Source organism: Marmota monax, unplaced genomic scaffold (assembly GCF_021218885.2).
Source record: "Marmota monax isolate L192 unplaced genomic scaffold, Marmota_monax_Labrador192_F-V1.1 WCK01_AAM20220418_F8-fsc00087, whole genome shotgun sequence".
Lineage (NCBI taxonomy): Eukaryota > Metazoa > Chordata > Mammalia > Rodentia > Sciuridae > Marmota > Marmota monax.
In genome coordinates, this window is record NW_026693476.1 from 3,416,383 (window position 1) to 3,440,074 (window position 23,692).

General features: G+C 43.0%; 1 protein-coding gene and 1 long non-coding RNA gene across 6 annotated transcripts in view; one reads left to right on the forward strand and one right to left on the reverse strand.

The window, feature by feature from the left end:
- The window catches only part of Mab21l3 (mab-21 like 3), an 81,693-nt gene that overhangs the window by 23,033 nt on the left and 34,968 nt on the right, over positions 1-23,692 (reverse strand). For 2 of the 3 annotated variants that reach the window (XM_046458219.2, XM_058583592.1), the window contains exons 5-7: positions 19,952-20,130; positions 19,362-19,556; positions 14,974-15,742 (exon numbers count right to left, since the gene is read on the reverse strand). In XM_046458219.2, the coding sequence (XP_046314175.1) occupies positions 15,509-15,742; positions 19,362-19,556; positions 19,952-20,130 (608 nt within the window). In that variant the 3' untranslated portion in view covers positions 14,974-15,508. Of the gene's footprint in view, positions 1-14,188; positions 15,743-19,361; positions 19,557-19,951; positions 20,131-23,692 lie in introns of those variants that run through there. The other variant, XR_009228079.1, reaches the window with a different exon arrangement.
- On the forward strand, positions 6,241-17,628 carry LOC124101989 (uncharacterized). Of its 3 annotated transcripts, none has more exons than XR_006854767.2 (3): positions 6,241-6,364; positions 10,940-11,091; positions 14,608-17,628. It is a non-coding gene; the product is annotated as an uncharacterized LOC124101989 (long non-coding RNA). The 3 variants fall into 3 exon arrangements; XR_009228080.1 differs by having other exon boundaries at positions 6,249-6,516; positions 10,940-11,749; XR_006854766.2 differs by having other exon boundaries at positions 6,262-6,516.

Consider the following 23,692-nt stretch of genomic DNA (forward strand, 5'->3'; position numbering starts at 1 on the left):
GCTAAAGTTCCTGTGGGAACATGGTTAGTTCCTTAGTTCCTGCAAAAGCAAGTTGTCATAAAACGAGCAAGCCTGGCCACTGAACCTCTTGGGACCACCAGTGACCTCGTCCACTCCCATGCGCTCTCAACCTCATGGCCATTGGCCAGAATGGCCCTCACCAAAGGATGAACAGATGGGGCCACCTGATCTTAGACTTTCAGTCTTCAAATCTGGGCTAAATAAGCCTCTTTCAAAAAAAAAAAATAGCTGCCCACTTTCATTTATCTTGTTACAGCAAGAGAAAACCAATAAAGAGGTTGAAACTCAAAAGCTGATTTGGTTCACTCTTAGGACAGGGCAGCATGCTCCAGGGTCCAAAAACAAGTCACTTTACTGTGGTGAGTCCTTGACTTCCAGTGGCTTAGGTCAACTTTTGACAAAGCAGAAAGACAGACTAAGTCTGTGAGGTTGTAAAATGTGAAAGAAGTAGAGTGCTTTTTCAATATCAGCTTGATCTTTGTCATCCCTCTCTACCTTCACCTTTGCTGGTCCAGAAAATCATGTAAATCCTGCTTTCCTGAAGGGTTGAGGTGCTGCCTTTAACTTCTGGAAGAGCCTCAGTCTAAGAGTCTGGTTAGTTCACTCTCCAGATGTGTGTGAGTTGGGCAGACCAATGTACCAAGTGACGGCAGGCCTCTGGGAGCGAGAGGAGGCCAGGCAAAGCTTCCCTCACTAGAATGGACTTCCCTCCCCTAAGGCCTTCCTTACAGAGGTCCTACCTATCTAAGGCCTACTTCACCCCTTGACCTTGACCACTCCACTGGAAGAGGCCCCTATTGCAGTGCTGCTCTGTATCCATAACATGGCAGCACATGTCCCACCCACCACGGAGCCTCCCACTTGTCTGTGTGGGTGTCTCCATCTCTGTCTTAGATGGTCAACTCCTTGGGGGCTGGAATTGAATCTCAAGCAGCCTGGCTCGTGATTTGAACACAGTAGGTGCTCAGTAAATTACTTAGTTTTTAAAATAATAGCTTCTTTACATTTCTGTAGCTTTTAGGTTTACTGGTTCTAAAAATATATGTGTGGAAATCTCAAAACACTTGGAGATTCAACAAAACATGTATCAGTGATTTCTTGTCAGAGAGGAAGTCTTGAAAGAAAGTAGAAAATATTTTTAACTGAATATAAATAAAAATATAGCATATCAAGATTTATAGGATGTACCAAAGGCAAAGCTTTGAGAGAAAATTTAGAGGAATAAATGCTTGTATTATAAAAGAAGAAAGGTGTCAAGTCAATCATCTAAGCTTTCATTTTATACAACTAGAGCAGGAAGAGCAAAATCAATCCAAAACAAGCAGGAGGAGGGAATAATACATTAAGTGCAGATACTGATGAGAATGAAAACAGAAAAACAATAGAGAAAAACCAATGAAACTGAAAGAAAGTTCTTTGAAAAGATCAATAAAATTAAAAACAGAAGATGTTTCTTTGAAAAGATAAAGAAATTTAAAAACATTAGTTTAAAAAGGAGAGAAGACACAAATTATCACTCTCAGAAATGAAAGGTACACTACTAGAGGTCCTACAGACATTAAAAAGATAACAACATTATGAACAGCTTCACACACACAAATCTGATATCTTAGATGAAACACAGCAATTTCCTGAAAACTTCAATCTAGAAATTCAGCCACAATGAAATAGCTAATCTGAGTAGATTTGCAATGATTAAAAAACAGAATTCGTAATTAAAAACCCTTTGAAAAAACATCTCTACATCCAAATGGTCTCACTGATAACTTCTATCAAACATTAAAAAAAAAATAATAACACCAATCCTCCCAGAACATAGACGAGGAGTAGTACTTCTCAGCTTATTGTATGAGGCCAGAACTACCTTCTACCAAAACCAGACAAAGATAGCACAAGGGAAATAATTTCGGAAAAATATCCCTCAAAGGAAAGGGTTCATTGCTAGTCAACAGGTATATAGTTCAATTATGTAAGATGAATAAGTTCTGGACAACATAATATCCACAATTAACAGTGCTGTAGTATATAGTTAAAATTTTGTTAAAAGGATAGGTCTCATATTAAGTCTGTTACCCCACACACAAAGGCAAATTGAATCCAGCAATATATTAAAATAATAATACACTATGACTAAATTGTCCTTTGGTAAATGAATAGAGCAATGGACCTCCTGCATTCTCATTGTTGTAATGGTTACACAAATCTATACATGTACTGCGATTCATAGAATCATACACACAAATGCACACATAATCCAGTTTTATCGTATGATAATTTTAAGTTAGGGTCAAAAATTTATATTTTGCATGTGATGTGTTATCGCTGAGATGATAGTAACCAGCACTTTCATATAATTTACTTCACTCAAGTGAATTTTTTCCCTTATAGTTTTTCAAAGGGTTTTTAGCTATGAATTCAAATTTCTAATTATTATAAAACTACTCAGGTTATTTATTTCATTATGGCCCAATTTTCTAGATTGAAGGTATGTGAAACGTGGGTATGTGGGAGATGGGGAGACTGAGACTCAGAGAAGTGTTCATATGCAGAGCTGAACCACAGGCCCGAGCCCTCAGAGAAGGGCCCTGTCAGCAGAGGCTTCTATGACCTGTCCCCTAGCTCTGCATGTGTCTCTCCAGGTGGTGTTGGAAGTGAAATCCTGAGTCCTCAAGACAGAAAACACAGGAGAAAAGTTTTCCAAGGCCACAGACTCCAAGTCTCACTAGAGAGAGTAAGAAATTGGAAACATACTCCCTGAAGTCCTGATTAATTGAGGTGGTGGGAAGAAGTGGGATGGAGGAATGTGCTACCAACACGATTGCATATTCGGATATCTCTCTTCTTTCAATTCAATTAATATTTATCAAATACCCCAAAGGATACTTGTCCAAGCAATGTTTTCAGAGAAATAGATCTCCATGACCAGGAACCATTTTTAGGGAACTTAATTATAAAATAACACTGAAGATACTGGAAAAAAAAAGTTTTTGTCAAAACTTTGGAACCTATTCAGAAACTTTGAATGAGCAGGGGGTACATTTTTTTCCCAGTGACCCAACATCTTGGACACTGTGCTCCATGCGGCTTCATTCTGGCTGATACATCCCAAGGCAGAGCCATTCACAGCCATTCCAACGCTGCAGGAATAGGCCTGCAGTAATGAGTGGATTCTGGAAAGCTAAGAAGATGGAAAACGGAGTCTGAGACCATGTGGGAAGAGAAGAGAAATTTTCAGGTTCTTTGCCCTCTGTGGTTGGTGAGTGGCAGAATACGTTCACACACTGACACTGAGAATCATAGCCAAGAGCAGGAGAGGACTTCATCTAATGTCATATTTTCTGAGAGCACCAAGCAGAGGAGCATGCTTTTAATTGCATGTCTCATGGGTTTGCAGCAGCAAACCTTAATAGAAGAGGCACATCCCTGGGAGGACATATTTTAGGAGAGAGTAAAAAAAAAAAACCCAGTTGCTTCTCAGGCAGTTTGAGATTATCCTGAGCCCAGAATTCTTTCTTCCTTAAGAACCCAGAAAGTTAGACTTAGAAATTACATTTCTAAATATACTCCTATCCAAAGGGTTTCTGTATTTGGAGCAGATAGCCTACTTTATTATCCAAAGGAAGCCAGTACCAAGACCCAGGGTAATCATGGCTTAATGATTATGATTATGGGATGCTTCATTTTATAGTTTACTAAGTAACTTCTCACACCCGATCTCATTTGGTTTTCCAAGTCAGCAAGGCAGGCTTTATGGTCCCCATTTTACACACAAGGACCTTAAGCCTTGGAGAAATCAAGGAACCTGTTTAAAACCTCTTAACAGATATGTGGTGGGGCAGGGACAAATCCAGGGTTTGTGCCCTTCCACAGATACACACCGAGGACCACTGCACAGATGGCAGATGTGATGATGTCAGGCAGTGTGGAAGTTACAAAGGTAAATGAGACTTGGGTTTGCAAGATAGTATTTGATCACAAAAAGGCAAATTACAAGTAGACTGTCACAAAGGCCAACAAATCCAAGCACTCCTCCCCTGCACTCTTGGAATCTATTGTTTTCTTATTTGTTTGTTGGTTTAGGTTCTGTCACCCAGCAACAACAAGCTCCCTGTGATTAGGAACTCATCCCTCTTAGTTGCCACTGAATTTCCATACATGGAACAAAATCTGGCACAGAGCTGATGCTTAATACATATCTGTTGGCTGAATAAACACATGAAAGTATGGGCCTCCTAGAAAGTTTCAAGGAAAAGGAGACTTTGGGCTGGGCCTTCATTGGGAAGTGGAGGTTTTACAGGCAGGTATGGGAGCTGCACTTGTTCTAGACAGAATGTGATGAGTGAGCAGACAGATAAGAAAAACAGGGCTGTGTGCCGTGCTGGGTGAGGTGGCTCACCTCTGTACTCCCAGTAGCTCTGCAGGCTGAGGCAGGAGGGTTAAAGCCAGCCTCAGCAATTAGTGAGGCCCTAAGCACCTTGACAAGACCCTGTCTCAAAATTTAAAAAAAAAATTAAAAGGGCTGGGTTGTGGCTCATTGGTGAAGCACCCCTGGGTTCAATCCCTGGTACAAAAAAAAAGAAAGAAAAGAAAAGCAGAGATTGTGTTTGGCAGAACTGTGAGGAGTATGAGGAAGGGAAGTCAGGTTGGGGCTACTTCATGGAAGACCCCAAGTGGCATTTATTCAGTTGGCAACAGGAAACCATTTGAGTTCGAGTCACAGAGGAGAGGCTGGCCAGAGCTTTGGATCAGTGTGATGGATCTGAGAGTGACACTTCATATGCCGTAGAGGGGAATGACTGGTGGGGGCAGGTGACAGCAGGAGCCAGAGAAGAGGTGATAAGGGTAGAAGTACTGGGGCTAGGAGGAAGAAGGGCACTTCACAGAGAGAACATTCAGGTCTCAGAAAACCCCCTCAACATGGAGGCTGAAGGACCTCAAGGATGATATTGAGGTTCCCAGGTCAAGTGCCTGGAGAAGTCAGAGAAGGGAGGGATGACACGTTCCGTTGGTGCATCTCATGTTTGAGTGTCCCATGAGATAGATGTCTAATGAAAATGTCCAGCCAGTTGTCAGAAGGTCAGAAAGATGGGTGTGGTCCAGCTAGCCCATCTGATCACTGAATCAAAAACAGTCATTGGGTTGGGCTTGGTGGCGCACACCTGTAATCCCAGCAGCTTGGGAGGCAAAGGCAGGAGATCTCTAGCTCAAAATCAGCCTCAGTAAAGATGCTAAGCAACTCAGTGAGACCCTGTCTCTAAATAAAATACAAAATAGGGCTGGGGATATGGCTCAGTGGTCGAGTGCCCCTGAGTTCAAGCCCTGGTACCAAAAGAAAAACAAAACTAAAAACGGTCATTGGAACAGTGCTAGGGAAGCCTTTTATGGTAGCCTGCAAGATTATAGGATGCAGAGCATTAATCTCAGAAGGGGCTGTGAGCTCACCTCCTAACAGAGGGGGAATCTGAAGCCTAAGGAAGTCTATTGACTTGCATAAGTTCACACAGCCAATGTGTCCTCCATAATTCTTATAGGAGGTCAGTTAACTTTTGATTTTTATTTTTTTATTTTAACTATGTGTGCACTTGCGTTCACATGCTAGGGAGGAAAATCAGGCTCTTGCTAGGCAAGTGTTCTACCACTGAGCTGCCACTAGCCCTCAGTTAACTTTTAAGTGATTGAAATTTTAGTATTTTTATAATATTTTCTATTTTAATGAAAAAGTTCCTGATTTGCATCTCTCTTAAGTCTAAAGTTGATTAATGCACTGTACTAAGGAAACGGTGATAATCCTTTCTGTTTGTAGACTTTGGCTGCCACCCAGATGTGAGCAGGATCCTAAGGAATCAGGTATAAGATGGTGGTGGATTGGGTTTTATTTTATTTTTGTTTTGTTTTTGGAATGCCATTTTCTGCTAGGGTCTCCTATATGTAGCCATCCATGAGGCTCACAGCTGAAGAAGACAGACTTTTCTTCAGTCCTCAATTCATAACCTTTCACCAAGAAAATGTTATTGAACTCCTGGGACATAGAGGGCAGGAAGAAAACCAAGCCCTTTACTAGACCCTGAATTCCTTTCTTCCTCACCTACAGCACATTGTACCAAATACAAACTTCAGGACTTTCAAGAAAAGCAAATAAAACCCCAACCATGTTGCAAAGGTTATCTGGCCTGTGGAGAAAGCAAATGATTAACTTTTGTAAAAGTGATTTTTGAGGATTTTTACAGCGTTCAAAGGTCCAACTCAAAAATTTTAACTTCGAGTTCCACCAGTCTCCCCTTCCCAGGAGGACACTGATCCATGTCCAGGTGTGGAGTGTCTGTCATGGCAAGGACAGGGAATGGTATGTGTGTGTCCCTCCCAACCCAGCCCCCAGCCTTTGGTTTCTGCCAGGCTCATTTGGCTGAAGGGGCCAGCCGGAAGGTCTGAGGCTTCCACCTTGAACCTGGGTCCTGGTCTGCTTTGTCTCCATGTGTCTCTACTGTCACCCGAACTGTGAGTAATTTATTATGACCAATACCAGAAGAATATGACTGCCCACATCCTGCTGGTGACTTGGGCAAGTACTTTTTTCTCTGTGAGCCTCCAATGCTCATGAGAAAAATGGGTTTAGGGTATCCACCTACCTCAAAGAATTGCCAAGGGGACTGAATGAGATAAAACACCAGGCACCCCCAAAATGTGCTGGGCACAAAGGAAGTGTCTGCAAATCTTGGCGACCCGTCCTTTCCTCTTCCTGAGCATTTCTCACTCACCCACCCATTCTCGACCCACGTACCACGACGCCTGCTGGATCTCCTACTTTCCCCTTTGCTTTCCCCTGGGGATTATCTAAGAAAACAGAGTCTACAGGAACACTACAGGTTCCTTCTCTCTTCTGCACCCCACAGCAGCACACCAAGTGTCCAGATGAGCCACCATGTGGGTTGAAGTGGCTGTGCCTCCCCCCCCGCCCCCCGGCAATAAATACCTTCCCCTGAAAAGAGGGACCCCTCGGAGGGCAGTGAACCTGTGCATCAGGACAGCCTCTCTGGGCGCTGAATGGGCTAAAAGGGTCGCTTCAAGGGTGCAGAGTTCCCTGGGGGTCGCTGTCAGCGTGTTCTCGGTTCCCCCAGAGTCGGCGTGGGCGGAGGCGCCCTGGCCCAGCGCCCGGGAGCCGCACAGGTACGTGGCCACTAGGCTGCGGCGCCCCGCGAGGTCCGCAGTGTCCCCGCCCCCGTGCTGCCCGCGGGCGCCGGTTGCAGCAGGCGGAATTTCCCCAGGGCTTTTGGAGCACTGCGGCTGTGCGTCCACGCGGAGAGGCCGCGGGCGCCCCCTGCTGCTTGAAAGGAGGATCACAGCCCTAGGCAGAAGGCGAGCTCCTACTCCTTCAAGAGCTCAGGTCCTGGTCACAAAGCTAACGAGTTGCAAATGGTGGCCCCTGGAGAGATAAAACCAAGGACTGGGAACCTTATTGATCCCCCTGATATCACACTGTACGAACAAAGAACATTTTGGCAGGAGGCTGAAGAGGAAAGAGCGCAGGAGAGGAGGAGGGACCTCCTGCTAAGGGGTGTGACATTCATGGAAGGCTAGGAATTTGGAGCCCGGCTCCCTTTGTACCTGGCACCCACCAAATGACCCAAACTGTGCTCTTGCTTGCTCATCTGGTTGCTCAGGCGGGAAACGACAGATCTGGGTTCTTTTTAGTAAGCACCCCAATGTGTTGGGTGCCCCACCTAGTTACATTTTACAAGATTCTGTGTTAGGTTCCCAAGGTGTTTTATTTACTGGCAATGGCGTTCTTTCACACAGTGCATTTATTCACGGGGTCCTTTGTGTTCAGGCGCTCAGTGGGTTGGGTCCTGACAGAAGATTCATGTGGTACAAAGTCTGAGAACATAAGATATAAACTCACAAAAGAAAGTCAGTTTGCCAAAAGTAAAGCTGGGTGAATGAGAGGAAATAAATGGTCTAGACTCAAAGACAAAGAATGGACAGAGAGCTTCTGCCAAGACCACTACTGTTTGTCTCCGTGCTTGGCAGGAAGGGAGGGTGAAGGCCTGAACTCTCTTCAGGCACGGTTTGTTTAAGTGCAAAGGATTTGTGTTGCTCACGCAGTCCACAAAATGCATGCTGGATCCCAGCTAGGGTAGTGGTTTCTAGCAGACACCTGCTACACAGTATCTGCATTTAGCTGTGGCTGCCAGGGATCAACAACCCAACATTGGGCCTCTGCAGCATTGGTGTGCACTGCTGCATGGAGCTGCGTTCTGCACAGCGAGAAAAGAGCCAGGCCCTTCCCAGAAAACAGACTTCTACAGCTAGGGGTAATTTTTCTTTTTTCATTTTGATTCTTTAACCTCTCAAAATGCTATATCTCTAGAGGAAAGAGCCTGGCTTGAGCATCAAGAAAAACTGAGTTCAAGTCCAGTCCCTGCCACAAACAGATACATGTCATGGAACAAAATCATCCACTCATCCATCCACTCATTAATTGCTCCAACTATCCATTTAGCAAATATCCATAGAGCATCTACTATACACTAGATGTGGTGTTAGGTGCGGGGATATAGTAGTGAATAAGACAAACTCTATTTGCATAAAGCCTATAGTCCAGAAAATAGGCAAATCACTCTGCAGAGAGCAGGGCACAGAGGCTTGCTGTGTAGGCTGGCCAGGGAGGAGTGAGTCGGGTCAACATATGGGAAAAGGAGTGATAAGCCAAGGTAAGCAGGTATAAAGGTGTACAAGAATGATCTTGGCGTGTTTGGAGCAAAGCGTCATGTGATTGGAACAGAGTTCAGGAGAGTGGCCATGGGCAAGGGAAGAGAGAATGGCAGGAGCCAAACCACATGGGCCAGCAGAGGGAGTTCATGTGCATGTTACAAAGACCTCCCTGGCTTTTGGGTAGGGAAGGCTGAGGTGGGATGGGACGTAGTGGCAAGACTGCTAGAAGGGCAAGGTGAGGACTTGGCCTGGAGTGGGGAGCCATATTGGACTACATGTAGAAAGGTGAGCCAAAGATATTGCTGAAGTTTCCAGCTTAGGTCAGACTGCGTAACCAGCATTAGAGCAGATTAGGCACTTAATATGACTTTCCCACTGACAGCGCTAGAATTGTGGCTTCAGCCTGTACCTCTAAAATACATCCCTAGGTAGGAGGAAAGCAAGGAACACACAGGCTCCAAAACTAAAGTGAAGCCAGGACCTCTGGTAGGTGAGTGGGCAGCAAAGTTTTGCCCCCGAGGGGTTTGCTGACTCAAGCCATCTGGAGCTTTCCACGGGCAGCTGCACTAGTCTATGGCTGGCCCAAGAGGGCAATCTAGCAGGAATCTTCTGCATAAAGTTGGGGCTCAAAAGGCCACACTCTCAGAATGGGGGTGACTAAGGAATAAACCTGTCATGAGGAAGGGGACTTGCTTACTCTTATGGTTTAGATATGAGGTGTACCTCCAAACTCCTGTGAGGCAATGCAAGAGAGTTTGGAGGTGAAATGATTGGGCTACGAGAGGCTTAATCTAATCAGTGCATTAATCCACTTGAACATATTAACAGGATGGTAACCGTATGCAGGTAGGGTGTGGCTGGAGAAGGTAGGTCACTAGGGCTGTGCCTTTGGGGTGTATGCTTTGTCCCTGGCAAGCAGAGCTTTCTCTGCTTCCTAATTGTCATGTCCTGAGCTTGCTCTCCTCCTCCACACCCTTCTGCCATGATGTGCTGCCTCACCTTGGGCCCAGAGCAATGGAGTCAGCTGTCTATGGACTGAGACCTCTGAGTCCCCCCAAATGCTTCCCCTCCTCTATGTTGCTCTTGTCAATCTTTTAGTCATATCATAAAAAATTAAAAATTAAAAAAAAACACTGAATAAAACACTTTAATCTTGGCACTGAGTGAAAGGAAAATATATATATCACCTAAGGATTTGTTATAAAAAAAAAAGGTCTCAAATAATTTAAATCTGGCTTTGGAAAAAAAAAAAACTACAAACATTGAATTTAATGTAAATGGTCTTGGGTTGGCAGTGTTCTTGATTAACTGACAAAATTAAAAGTAAATCCTTTTATGTACCTCAACTTCAACCCAGACCTCAAAGAAACTCCCGCAGGTAAAACTTAAAGGAAAAATAAACAGCTCACATTAAAAATTTACAAAGCACAGACGAAACAAGCATTATTATTGACAATCAAAAACAAACAAAAAACAGACAACAGAAGCAACCCATCAAATATTTCTGATGTTAGAACTTGCATGTATGGATTAAAATGCAATTATGTTTGTTATGTTAAATACATAAAATAGAAGCTTAAAAACAAAGGGTAGGAACAAGAGACCTTGCACAATCAGGCAGGTTTAAAAAAATAGCAGAATCGACCTCCTGAAAATGAGAAACAAAACACTGGAAATAATATTCAGTGGATACACTACACATTAGATTAGATGCAGGTGAAGAGAGAATTGGTCAATTGGAAGACAGATATCCAAATTTATCCAGAATGGAGTTCTGAGAGATAAAAAGGTATAAATTCTAAAACAGAAGTTAAAAGATACAGAAGATAAAATGATTTGAGACTACTACATATCTAACTTAGACTTCTGTCTGTAGAGAGAATAGGGGAGTGCAATTATTTAGAGTTAAATGCCCATAATTTCCCAGAATTACTAAAAAAAAAAAAATCTAAAGTCTAAGAAGCCTAAGACTTGAGAGACAGAGAGGGAGAGAAAGAGAAAGGATACTAGAAGCAGCCAGAGAAAAAAGGCAGATACCCTGCAAAGAGACAAATAGAGCATCTGTGAATAGCAACCATGGAAGCTGGAAACAGTGAGAAAAGCATCTGTAGGAGAAAACAATTGTTGTGAACCTAAAATAGAAACTCAGTTTCAAGAATGAAGGTGGATAAGGGCAGGTTCAAATGAAAAGCATCCACTCTCTCTGCAGGAAATTCGGAGCAATTCTCCAGGGAGAAGGGAAGGGATCCCTCTCTGAAAGTCTGAGATGCAAGAAGATCCGTAAGTGAAGATTGGGGGGCGTCAAAACCAAGGTGACAAAATATGATGAAAAATTTTATGCTGGTAAATTTGAAAACTCAGGTAAAGACATTTCTAAGAAAGTAGTACTTAACACATATGCAAGTAGAAAAAAAAAGTCCAAATAGCCTTTATATGTAAAAGTAAATGAATTAGTAGTTTAAAATCTTCTGACTAGGAAAAATACAGGGCCCAGCCAGTGTTTTAGGTATTAGAACGAACCTTCAAGTAAAAATATTATTAAAAATATTAAAAATACTAGAATAGGATAGGAAAAAAAAAGAGCATTTCCTAATACTGGTGAAACATACAACCATAAAATTCTAGAGAAAGTACTGGAGCACATCCTCAAGATCTTAAGAAGGTGATTTTTAAAATAAGATATCAAATGTGTTTTGTTAAAATGGAAAAAGTCACTGAAAATTCACCTACTTTAAAATGGAGAATTTAGACCAGTATAATCACTATGGGAAATACTTTGGTATTACTCAATAAATTTAAGTGTGCATATATTCCATGGACCAAAATCTTGTCTCTCTCTCTCTCTCTCTCTCTCTCTCTCTCTATGTATATATATATATATATATATATATATATATATATATATATATTCTTAAAACACTGCATCTGAGGACCTGAAAAGTATGCATAGAATATGCAAATCACCAAGAATATGCAAATTGCTAAAACTAGAAAAAAATCCACCTCAAGTACAACAAAGGTACGTCCAGTATAGCAGAATCCTACAGGGGAAGATTATATCACAATGAAAAGCAACCCACTCTGGGTATCTCAGAAGGGTTCTAGGTTATTCTTATGTTAAGAGGCAATCACAGAAGACTTTGTTCAGTTGGATTCCATTTACATAAATCTCAAAAACAGGCAAAACTAAAAACATTTTGTTTGGGATAAATGCAGTCATATTTGGTTGATTCTGAGACATACCTTTTACTCTAACATTTTAATCTCTCTAAAAAGACATGCATCTTATAACCAGTGGTGTCTTGCACATTTCTTTTTTTTTTTTTTTTTTTTTAGGCACCATTATGCATCTCACAATGTTGGGGGTTTGAAATTCAGTGAAATATAGTAGGTGATAAAACTATTTTTAAAAAGTGACAGAATGACTAACACAAAATTTAGACCTATGATTACCTGTGTTCAGGAGGGGAGGAAGGAGGCTGAGGGAAGGAAGAGGTACCCAGAAGCATCCCAAAGTACTAGTGTTTTTTTGTTTGTTTGCTTACTGGTGTTTGTTTTATTATTGTTATTTAAGCTTATTAGACTTTTGCATGTATGAATATCTTTCACAATTCAAGAAAAAAGGTGTGCAAGTGGTGGAAGTATAATTTTTTTTTTTTTTGCCACTGTGACCAAAGAATTTTAGAGAAGAAAAAATGTATCTGGCACTCATAATTTCAGAAGTCTCAATCCATAGATGGCCAACTCCATTGCTCTGGGGCCAAGGTGAACATCAGGGTAGAAGGGTGTGACCCAGGAAAGCAGCTCAGGATATGACAGTCAGGAAGCAGAGAGAGACTCAGCTTGGCTCACCAGGGACAAAATACATACCCAGGAGCACATCCCCTGTGCCCCACCTCCTCCAGCCACATCCTGCCAACTAGTTACCACCCAGTTAATCCATTCAAGTGGATTAATGCACTGATTAGGTTAAGACTCTAATAACCCAACCCCTTCACCTCTAAACTTTCTTGCATTGTCTCACACATGAGTTTTGCGTGATACCTCCTATCTAAACCATAACACGGGGATGCACATGTGCATCAGGAAGCTGTGTAGAGAGGTGGGGGGAGAGAGGCAGGGGGCAGTTGCAGGAGGACACTGCAGGGAATGAGTGGGAAGATGGGGGAGTGGGAGCCATCAGAACCACACATGCAGAGACACCGGCCTTTGAGGAGTGACACTTCCTCCATTTTAATAAAAGGAACAAAAGGAGAGCTAGGCTCATGGAATTTGCAGTGGAATTTTCTACATGCTTTCCTTGGGGGGGGGGGTTCTGCTTTCTGTATGAATAATATATAGGGCTGGGGATATAGCTCAGTTGGCAAAAGTGCTTGCCTCACATGCACAAGGCCCTGGGTTCAATCCCCAGCACGTAGAAGAGGAAAGAACGATGGAAAGCCTTTTTTTTTTTTTTGGAGAAATAAAAAACAAAAACTGGCCGGAATAAAGGAGAAATGATCTCAGACATTTCTAAGCTGTGCAATTTTTCTCTGGTAACAGAAAGGTGCCGGAAGCTCCACAGTGCCTTGCACAGGTAGAAAGACTGGAATTTTTGCTAAAAACGGCAGAAAAGTTCGACAAATCAGCATTAGCTGGAATCCACAGTTCCTGGGTCTCTTGGTTGGAGGGGTCAGTTGTAGGTGATGGGCTGAGTAGGTGACACCTGCTGGGCTCTGGGAATGGGATGGGCAAGGACCTGGCTCTTTTCATATGTGGTTTTCTGCTGCCATCTGCTGGCTGATAGTGGGAACACTCAGGAATCTGCAGAGAGTCCTAACTTCCTCCACAAACCTTAGATCTTACTGGGAAAGAGGCAGGGAAAGCTACTAGAATCAGACTGTGAAGTATGTCAATCCCACCTTCTACACACACACACACACACACACACACCACAACATTTTGAACAATGATACAGTAAACTTTTACTTTTTGGCATACCGTGACTGCATAATATAATGTTTTAAAAACTAGATCAAGATGTTTGCATCATAAAAACAAAACAAAAAAAAATCATTACATCTGCCACTTTTTCAAAGATGACATTTTTCAAGATCCAAGAATATAAGAATTAGAATGCAAATCTTGTGGATTTAACAAAGCACTGGTTTGTCCGTAATTTCATGTTTTCAAAAAATCTTAAATTTCTTGTATATCTGTTAAGAATTGTTTTGATATTTTAAAATCATAATTTCCTGTGTGATAATCTAGGGAATCCCACCATTTGGTTACAGTACTTTTGAAAATTTAACCATTTTCATTTTCAAAGGTGAATTTTCATCAAGACAAAATCAGTAGTTTGTGCTTTTAGAAATTTGACTTCATTATTTCTACTGGGCGGAGGGATGTTCAAAAGTAATAAAAGAGCGCTTTGAGTTGAGAAGCATTAAGTAAATGCCAGAGAAACCATTGCGCTTACCAAGAAATCCTAGAATTCCTGGTCAGCTGTGCTGTGCAGGATGTGTTGCTTTGTGGCCTTCAATGCCCCTTAAAATAGGTAGGTATGAAAGCTGTCAGTGCCCCTGAGTCTCTTGAGCCCCAGACTTCTGGATGCAGTCACCTGAGCAATCATTTAAAAGGCAAGTCAGATCCTGATACCCCACTTGCTTTGGGAGAGGTCAGTGTTACACCTTAGAATAGAATACTGATCCCTTATCAGCTTTGCAGGGTCACAGGATTGGACTCATCCTTGCCCCTTCAAGCCTGTCCTTCCATGGTTTTCATTTTCGTCCTTTGTGCATCTTTCTGTTTCAACATTCTGTTTATTTCCTTTAGAGCCCTTGCTTCATCTGTAGTAACTGTTTTATTTATCTGTTCATTTCTTGTCTTCACCACTAGGTGTCACCCCATTCAGTGGGTCCATGTTGCTCTCTCTGGTTTTCCCAGTGTCCAGTGAACATTTATTTACCAAGGAATGAATAAGTGAATGAGTGATTTGAGCAAAGGAATATGTCACTCCAAGCAAGTTCATGGTATGAAGCTCATTCTAGAAGTAGAAGGAAGTTCCATTCCTGCATCCTGGCGTGGGGAGAAGAGGTCTGTAGCTGGCAGTGGGTGGATCCTGGACTCCCACTAGCCCCCAGGACTACTCCTGCTGTTCTTAGGAGAATACCAGTAGAGCAGAGGCCACTCAACCACAGTGTAGGAGGGCTGAGGGCATCAGAGGTGTGCAATGCTTAGGTGTGACCGTTCCATCAGTGTGTGGATACCCATCCAGGAGGCAAACACCGGCTCCTAAACCAGCTAGTAGCACTTTGTATTGCTCCAATGTCCTTCTGTTGAAAAGGTCCCAGCAATGCCACAGGCTCGAAGCCCTCTCCAAAGAGGGCATATTAACATCTCCATTTTACAAATGGAAAGATAATGGGCCCATGTTCAGTGGGCTAGAGAGCACTCGTGGGCGGCAAGCTCCTGTCTGGCCTTCCAGAGGTTCTCCCAGTCAGACAATCAGAGCCAGAGTAAGAGAAAATAAACCAGAACTGTCATCAGTTCAGAATCAGTGGCTTGGGAAGCTTGATGAGAGCCGCCCCATGAGAGGTAGCTGGGGTGAAATGCTTGCTTAGCTCCAGAGAGGCCTGGGTCAGACATCTCAGGACACAGTTTTCCCTCTCTGGAGTCCCGAGGTGGTTTCCTCTGCCTCTCTCCTGGGTAGGGTCCTGGCACCTGGGGGAGAAACCACCTGGACAAGGAACTCAAGCCAGAATGGAGTGTGCGAGGGTCTCCGAGGCAGGGCCAGCCTTCAGGGCAGGCCGATCTGGGGGTTCTTCAGGAAGAAGGCCAGTTTTTGGGCTACGGAGTCCAGCTCGCTGGAGTTAGCATATTGGAGGAGGTTGCTCTTTGGGACGAAGTAGTGCTTCAGGAAGTGCTGGCTCACACACTTGTGCAGCTTCCTCACCAGGCGCAGGAGGGCTTTGTGGAACACCTGCCAGTCCTTCAGGTGGGGATACTTCTCACAAGTCCAGAAGAGCACAGTCTGCGGAAGGAAGAGGGAGCGTCAGACGTGGTTTTGGGGTCCCTGAGCGGAATATCTTCAGAAACAAGTACTGAGTCTGTGTGGCCTTGGAAGGAGGGAGAGAAGAAAATGGGACCAGGAAAATGGGTCCTGCCCTGAATTCATGATCCTCAGTCTCAAATGGGCACTCAGCCTTAGCCAGTGGGTCCTCTCCCTGTCTTGGCTGATTTATTCTCTCACTCTCCTCTAACATTTCTAGTGATCATCACTCTCCTCAAGTCTGCAGCGGCACACACCATGCCTTTGTCTTCTGTTTTAAAGGCAACATGGAACCAACCCCTCATCCTCGGAAACCCAAGAGCTCCCTTTACCCCTTCTGTTCCACCGCTCCTCCTAGCCAGGGCTGACCCCTGCACAGGACCCAGATCCTGCCATCTTGGAACTGCGTATGATTGCTCTCCCTCTTGCTCCATGGCTTCTCGACTGGTTCCAACTCTCCTGCTCCTGACCCCCACTTCCCTTCGGTCCTAACTCTTGCCTCTCTGCAAATCTAGGTTCCCAGTCACTTGTCATCATTTTCTCTCTTTTCATTCATTGCCTGCCTCCCATCCCCTCCAATATGGTGTCTTCTTCCATTAATCCTAAAAGGGCCGCTCTTGCTATGGCCCAATGATCTCCATGTCTCTCAGTCCAACCAGACTTTTTCAGACTTGGCTTTATCTGCCTTTCAGCTGATTAGATTCCCGTCTACGCCCTCCTCTTTTGAGTCACTCTTCACTCGGCTTCCAAGCTAATCTACTCTCTGGGTGTTCTCCTAGCATTACAGCTACTCCTTGGCAGAAATATCATCCTTGACCCACCTCTAAATGTTGGAGTTTCTGGGGGTTTCCTTCCCGCACCACTTCTCCTCTTTACCTCTCTTCCCCAGCTCTGTGTTCCTCCCACCACAGAGGCTTTAGTTCCCGTTAATATGGTTGACCTGTAAATGGTTTTCTCCGGCTCTGACGTTTCCTCTGATCGCCTTACCTGTTTCTCTTGGATTTCTAAAAGTTATCTCAGTCTCAACATGTCCAAACTGAACTCATGGCCTTTCCACACAGCCTGATCTGCCTTCAGAGTTGCTTATTCAGTGAGTTATGCAAGACACAAACCTAGGAGTCATCCCTCTCCCCACCATGCCCAGCCAAGTCCTGCCCAAACTCCTGCCTAAGTAATTTTCAACTCTGCCCACTTACTTCATCTCCAGTGATAACACCCTCTTCCACACCACACAACATTTCACCTGGATCCTGGCAACAACCGTAACCAGTCTGCACCTACTGCCTTCACTGTTTAGCCTGACCCCACCCACACTGCAGTCCTCATGATCTTTTTGAAATATAAATCTTGGTTCCTTCTTGTCTAAATGCTTCAACTTCTTCCCACTGTTAATTAACTAAAAGTACAATTTTTTAACATGGTTTGGTCCATGAGGTTTGGCCTCAGCCTCCCTTGCTAGCCTTTTGACAAAGATGTCAAGAAAGATATGGAATCGGGTGAGACATCCATCAACAGAGCAACGGATAAAGAAAACCTGGTACCCATGCACAATGGGGTGTCATTCAGCCATAAAGAATGGAACCCTGCCCCTTGCAGGAATGTGGATGGAACCGGAGGACATTATGTTAAGTGAAATAAGTCAGACACAGAAAAGCAAGTACTGCATATTCTCTCTCATATGTGGAAGCTAAAAAAAAGTTGATCGGAATATGGAATGGTGATTACTAGAAGGTGGGAAGGGTGTAAGGGTGAGGTTGGGATTTGATCAGTACGTGTCATGTGCATTAGGGGAAATAGCACACTGAACTTCACGAATGTGTACAATTAATACATGTTAATCAGACATAAAATAAGTATTTTAAAAAGAACATTGGAGAAAGGACAATCTCTTTAATAAGTGATTCTGGGAAAACTGAAGAGGGGTGTTGTGTTTGTGTGTGTGTGTGTGTGTGTGTGAATACATACATGAACATACATATATAATGTATATGAATATAAATATTATATGAATGAAACTAGATTTCTATCACCCTATACAAAAGTCAACTCAAAATGGATCAAAGAACTAAATGTAATACCTGAAACTATGGAACTACTGAAAGAAAACATAAGGGAAACAGTTCAAGATATTGATACAGGCAAAGATTTTTTGGATAACACCAAAAGCATAGGTAACAAAAGTAAAAACAGACAAATGGAATTGTATCAAACTAAGAAGCTTCTGCACAGCAAAGCAGTCGACAAAATGAAGACACAACTGCAGAATGAGGGAAAACCTTCCCAAACCACGCACCAGACAGGGATTAATATTCAGAATATATACAGGACTGGACACCAAAAGAACAAATGATCTGTTGAAAATGTGGGCAAATGATTTAAATAGACATTGCTCAAAAAAAAAAAAAGAAAGAAAGAAATACAAACGGCCAACAAATATATAAAAGATGCTCCAGGTCACTAGACATCAAGAAAATGAAAATCATACCCACAGTGAGATACCATTTCATCCCAGGTAGAAGGGCTAATTTCAAAAAGACAAAATGTAAACAGGGTGAGGATACAGAGAAAGAAAAACTTGTTCATTGGTGGTGGAAATGTAAATGAGTACAGCTTTTATGGAAAACAGTCTGGAAGTTCCTCCAAACACTTAAAATAGAACTACCACACGACCCAGCCATCCCACTACTGGGTCGTGTTCAAAGGAAATGAAATCAGTGTATCAAAGGGAGACGTGTATGCCTGTGTTTATTGCAATGAAGAGCACTGCAACAGATATCCATCAACAGATAAATGGATAAAGAAAATGTGACGTATCTATGTACATAATTGAATATTATTCAGCCATAAAAAAATCCTGTCATTTGCAGTAACCTGGATGGAACTGGAGGACATTATGTTAAGTGGAAAAATAATTCAGGAGCTGAAAGACCAATATTGCAAGTTCTCACACGTGGATGCTACAACAGCTGACTTCACGGGAGTCGAGAGTACAATAGTGTTTACTAGAGCTTAGGAAGAAGGAGAGAGGGAGGCGGGAAATGATTCCAAAACACAGTAGGATAGGAGGCAGACGTTCTGTTTTAGGGTGACTGTACGTTACAATGATTTACTGTATTTTTCAAAATAACTAGAAGAGTTCAAAGGTTCCTAACACATAGAAGTTATAGATGCATGAGGAGAAGAAAATGCTAATTACCCTAGTTTGATCATTATGCATTGTAGACATGGATCGAGTGATACGATATCTGATAAATATGTACAAATAGTATGTGTCAATGTAAAAATAAATCATCCATGATATACTGAGAAAAGAAGGGGAGGGAGGGAGAGGGAGAGGAAAAAAAGAGGAAAGAAAAAGGACTCATAAAAGGCCAGGGGACAGAGGGTGTTTGACTCCAGGCAGGGACACACAGAGAGCCCAAGTGTATTATATTTCCATAATGAGTAATCATCAGTGGAATGGCCACTGTGGCCACTGCGGCCTCATCCTAAATTGATCCCATGCACCACCCTCTCTGAGTGGCCCTGGCCAAGCTGTACACACAGGGTCCCACCTAACCAGAGCTGCCCAGCGGCCACTCCACCGCCACCCCAGGCTCACCTGCAGATGGTGGGAGGTGAGGACAGGCCTCTTCCCAGGACACCAGACGTCCTCCTTCAGCTGCCTCAAGACCTGAAAGCACTGTCTGCGGCAGCCCCCATCCTCGTCCAGCTGCTCCAGGAGCATCTGCTCGGCCTGGGAGAAGCTGAGCTGCCAGTGATAGCCGGCGTGGGCCAGCAGGTTGAACCCAAAGGACTGGAACAGAGGGGAGATGGGCAAGGTGAGGAGGAGGGCGCTCGCTGAGGCAGAAGGCCATCCTGGGGACGTGTTGCTGGGCAACAGTGCGTCCTACACGGGGACAAGAGGGCAGCGAGGGGACAACACAGACCACAGTGGCTGTGGACAGGGAGCCGGAGGAGGCTCCGTCTGCTTTGTCTGTTGTCGGGCTTCAGTGTGCATCAGAGACCCCTGGAGGGTCGCGGAGCCTCATGGGGCCTGGGGCTCCGTGTCTCTAACAAGTTCTGGGGTGATGCTGCTCTGGGTTGGGACCGACATTTCGAGAAGCAGATCTAGCAAACCCCCAACTTTCCTTGGGGAGCCGGTTAGCCATACTGCAAGGGGTAAGCTGATGGTGTCCAGGTCCCTGGTACCTTGAGGCATTCCACTTTCTCTGGGGAAGGCCAGCGCTTCAGACACCGAGGCCACTGTGCTTTCTCAGACCAGGCGGTGGGGATCTCCACAGTGGGGACCAGCTCTATTTCCACCTGACATGCAGTTGTTTCCACGGCAACCCAAACGGCCTCGCAGTTTGCCAGCAGGCTGACCTTACCTGGTGGGCAGTGACCAAACAGAGAATGAGAGAGGGAAAGGCCTGCTCACAGAGAAGGAGTCTGTGAGCAGCTGCTCCAAACAGCTCCTTGCTACCTGAGGGGCACATTTGTGGGGGTGGGGGTGGAGGGACTTATGTCAAAACCAGTCAGATAACCATTGTTAGAGTATTACTAGGAAATCTCATTGCTGGTGGGTTTTTTTTTTCTTTTTTCTTTCCTTTGCCCCAAAGCTTTTATGCTATCTTTAATTCTTTTTTTAAATTTATTTTTATGTCTTACATACATGACAATAGTAGAATGCATTACAATCATAATTATCCATTCACAGCACAATTTTTCATAACTCTGTATATAAAGTATGTTGTGCCACGTCATGCACAACCACAAATTATGCCATTATACATGAGCTCTCTTATTTATTTATTTTTTTGCATTAGGATTCTTAATACACCTTTATGCCACGATTTATCATCTCTCTGTTTGTATATAAGGTATGTTGACACCAAATTCTTAATTTACTTTAGCACATCTGTGTGCGTGCACGTGTGTGTGTGTGTGTGTGTGTGTGTGTGATGTTGGAGATTGAACCTTGCACCTGCTAAGCACTGAGTTACACCCTCAGCCCAGCATCTTTTTGTTTAATGGATTCTCTTCACAAGGTTCAACTGAAAGAAAACCGTAGAATAAAATGAAAATATTTGCTGCTGTCAAATGAAATCCAACCTTTTTTTTTCCTATTCTTCTCCCTTCTATCCAAGCATTGAGATATCAGTTTCAGATTAATCCAAACATAAGGAAAGACAGTGCCATTTTTTTTTTCTTTTCATCCTTCACCCAGATACTCTGACATTGTTCAAGGACAGCCTCAGTCCCCTTACTTATTCATATGCCTTTGGTGGAATTCTGCTAACCTGTCTTTATCAGAGTCAAAATCTCTTAGATGGTGTTTGTTTCCACCATCCATCTGCCAAGCAGATGTATGTATTTATCCTCATCAGCCCCTGTAATCATAAAACCCTTCAAAGCATGTCACGGCCACTGTTTCAAGAGGCCAGGTGAGTGGAAAGACACCCCCACTGCCTGCTTCCCTGTCAGGCAGAGAAAAAAGGAAAAAATAAAATAAAAAAGAAGTGGCTGATAAAGTTCTCCAGCTCACATACTAGACTCTCCTAGTTTCTAGTTTTCTCCTGCTTCTTTCAAAACATAGTAGCTTTTTTTTTTTTTTTTGCCTTCACGACAGATGAATGTCTTGAATCAGGGTCTATTATTTTGTTGGGTTTTTTTCCCTGCTCAGAGAAAAAAATGGAAGCTTATTAACCATGCTAGGCTGCTCAGAAGGAAAACGTTCTCTCCTTGACTGGGTGAAATGAGGGGCTCATCGTCTGCCTCTCATCAGAGCTGCACAGACAGGAACAAGATGATGTCTGGTACTTGGGCATCAGTAGCTGAAAGCACCTCTGATAACCTGGTCTAGCCTGAGTCTCTTATTGGCACTTACACTAGTAACAATGTGGCAAAGTATAAGAGGTGAGCCAATGTGGAGGCAGTCTGCCAGGCCCACACCCTGCTTCTGGTTTACTTGGTATGTGGCCTTCAGCTAGCTACTTAATCTCCCAAGTCTCAGTTTTCTCATCTGTAGAATAAGTACGAAAGAGAATTTTTACTCTGAAGGGTTGTTACGGGGATTAAATGATCCATGAAAGCATCTTCTATATAGTAAAAATCATTTAGACATAAGCTAGGGAAATATTCAGAGCAATTCTGTTTAGATAAGTAAACCTATCTGCAAATGTATCCTTTTCTTTCTAGACAAATGGAACTGCACAGGGCTCAGCAGTGTGGTTCTTCATTTCATCACCCTGCACCTGCATTTTTTATACTATCTGCCTGTGTGTGTCTCATTCCTCAAAAGGCTGCGTGGAGGTCCATGAGGCAGAGGTAGCAGAATTTACTTGGCCAATTCTCCTTTGTTAGTCATATTTCTAGCTACTATTATAGAGCCTATGGTAGGGACTATCTTTGTGTCTATTTCTTCCTGTATTTGGAGAAACATATTTCTAGAACTAGAACTGCTGAATTGCCAATTAGGTGCATTATTATTATTATTTTTTAATGGAAACATTTGACCCTTGAGTTTCTGAGTCTGGTGGCCATCATACTAAGTGAAATAAGCCAGACTCAGAAAGGCAGGGGTTAAATGTTTTCTCTCATATGTGGAAACTAGAGACAATTAGGAAATTAAAAATGGAGGGAGGGGTCTCATGAAAATAGAAGGGAGAGCAGTAGAGGAAGGGGACTGGGGGGGAGGGAGGAAGAGAACAGGGGAGGAAGGGCAATGAAATTGACCAAACTATGCCATGTGCACTCTATCCCAAGGACTTCCACTTTTATGTGTAATTATAATGGATCAATTAAAAAATAAATGAACAGAAGGAAGACCATACAGTAGAGGAAGGGGCATCAGGGGGACAGAGGAGGGGAGGGAAGTGGGGTACAATTGGGGATTGAAATGGAGCTAATTATATGCATTTGTGAATATGTTGAAATAAAAAAAAAGATTTGGGAGGTGGCATACAATGCTTTTATGTAAAAATATTCATGAAAATTTAATGGGCTGTATTCATTTGCCAACATAAAATAAACTTGTTAAAAAATAAAAATAAAAAATGGACAAATTGCCTCTTAAAAAGAAAGCACCAAGGCACTTCCAACTTTAGTCTATGAATATGCCCCGTTGACCATGCCCACCCAATGCTAAGCAGGTCCCCACTTCTCATCTCTGTCAATCTGTTCGGGATTTGAAGGCACATTTCTTGAAATACACATTAAATGGAAAATTTTGTTTTCTTGTTTTTACCATTCATTTGTAGACTGTTTATTTCTTTTTTTTTTTTTTTTTTTTGTCATTTACTTATTCTTTGGGCTTTTATTTCAATCAGACAGCTTTTTTTTTTTCTTACTGGTTTACAAATACTCATAATTAAGGAGATTAGCAAATCCTTTTTCTAGTTTGAAATTCACCCTTGTGCTTCGAATGAACAAAGAGTATGTTTCAATGGAAAAATTACTCAGCCATAAAGAAGAATGAAAGTAGGGCACTTGCTGGTAAATGACAGAACTGGAGACTATCATGCTGAGTGAAATAAGCCAATCTTCCAAAAACCAAAGGCAGAATGTTCTCTCTGATATGTGGGTGCTAACACACAGTGAGGGGGTGGGGAAGAAAGAATAGAAGTTCATTGGATTAGACAAAGGGCAATGAAGGCAAGGGAAGGTGGATTGGAAAGGAAAGACACTAGAATGAGTCGGGCATGTCATATGCGAATACACGGCCAGTGAAACGCCACGTCATGCACAACCACAAGAATGGGATCCTAATCAGAATAAGTTACACTCCATGTATGTGCGATATATCAAAATACATTCTACTGTTATGTCTAAAAAGAACAAATAAAAAAAATCTTTAAAAAGAGTGTCTGCGTGCACGTGTGTGTACATCCATCTACATGGCCCATATCATACAACAGCTTAAGGTATTGGAGCTGTCAAACTGAATCCGTT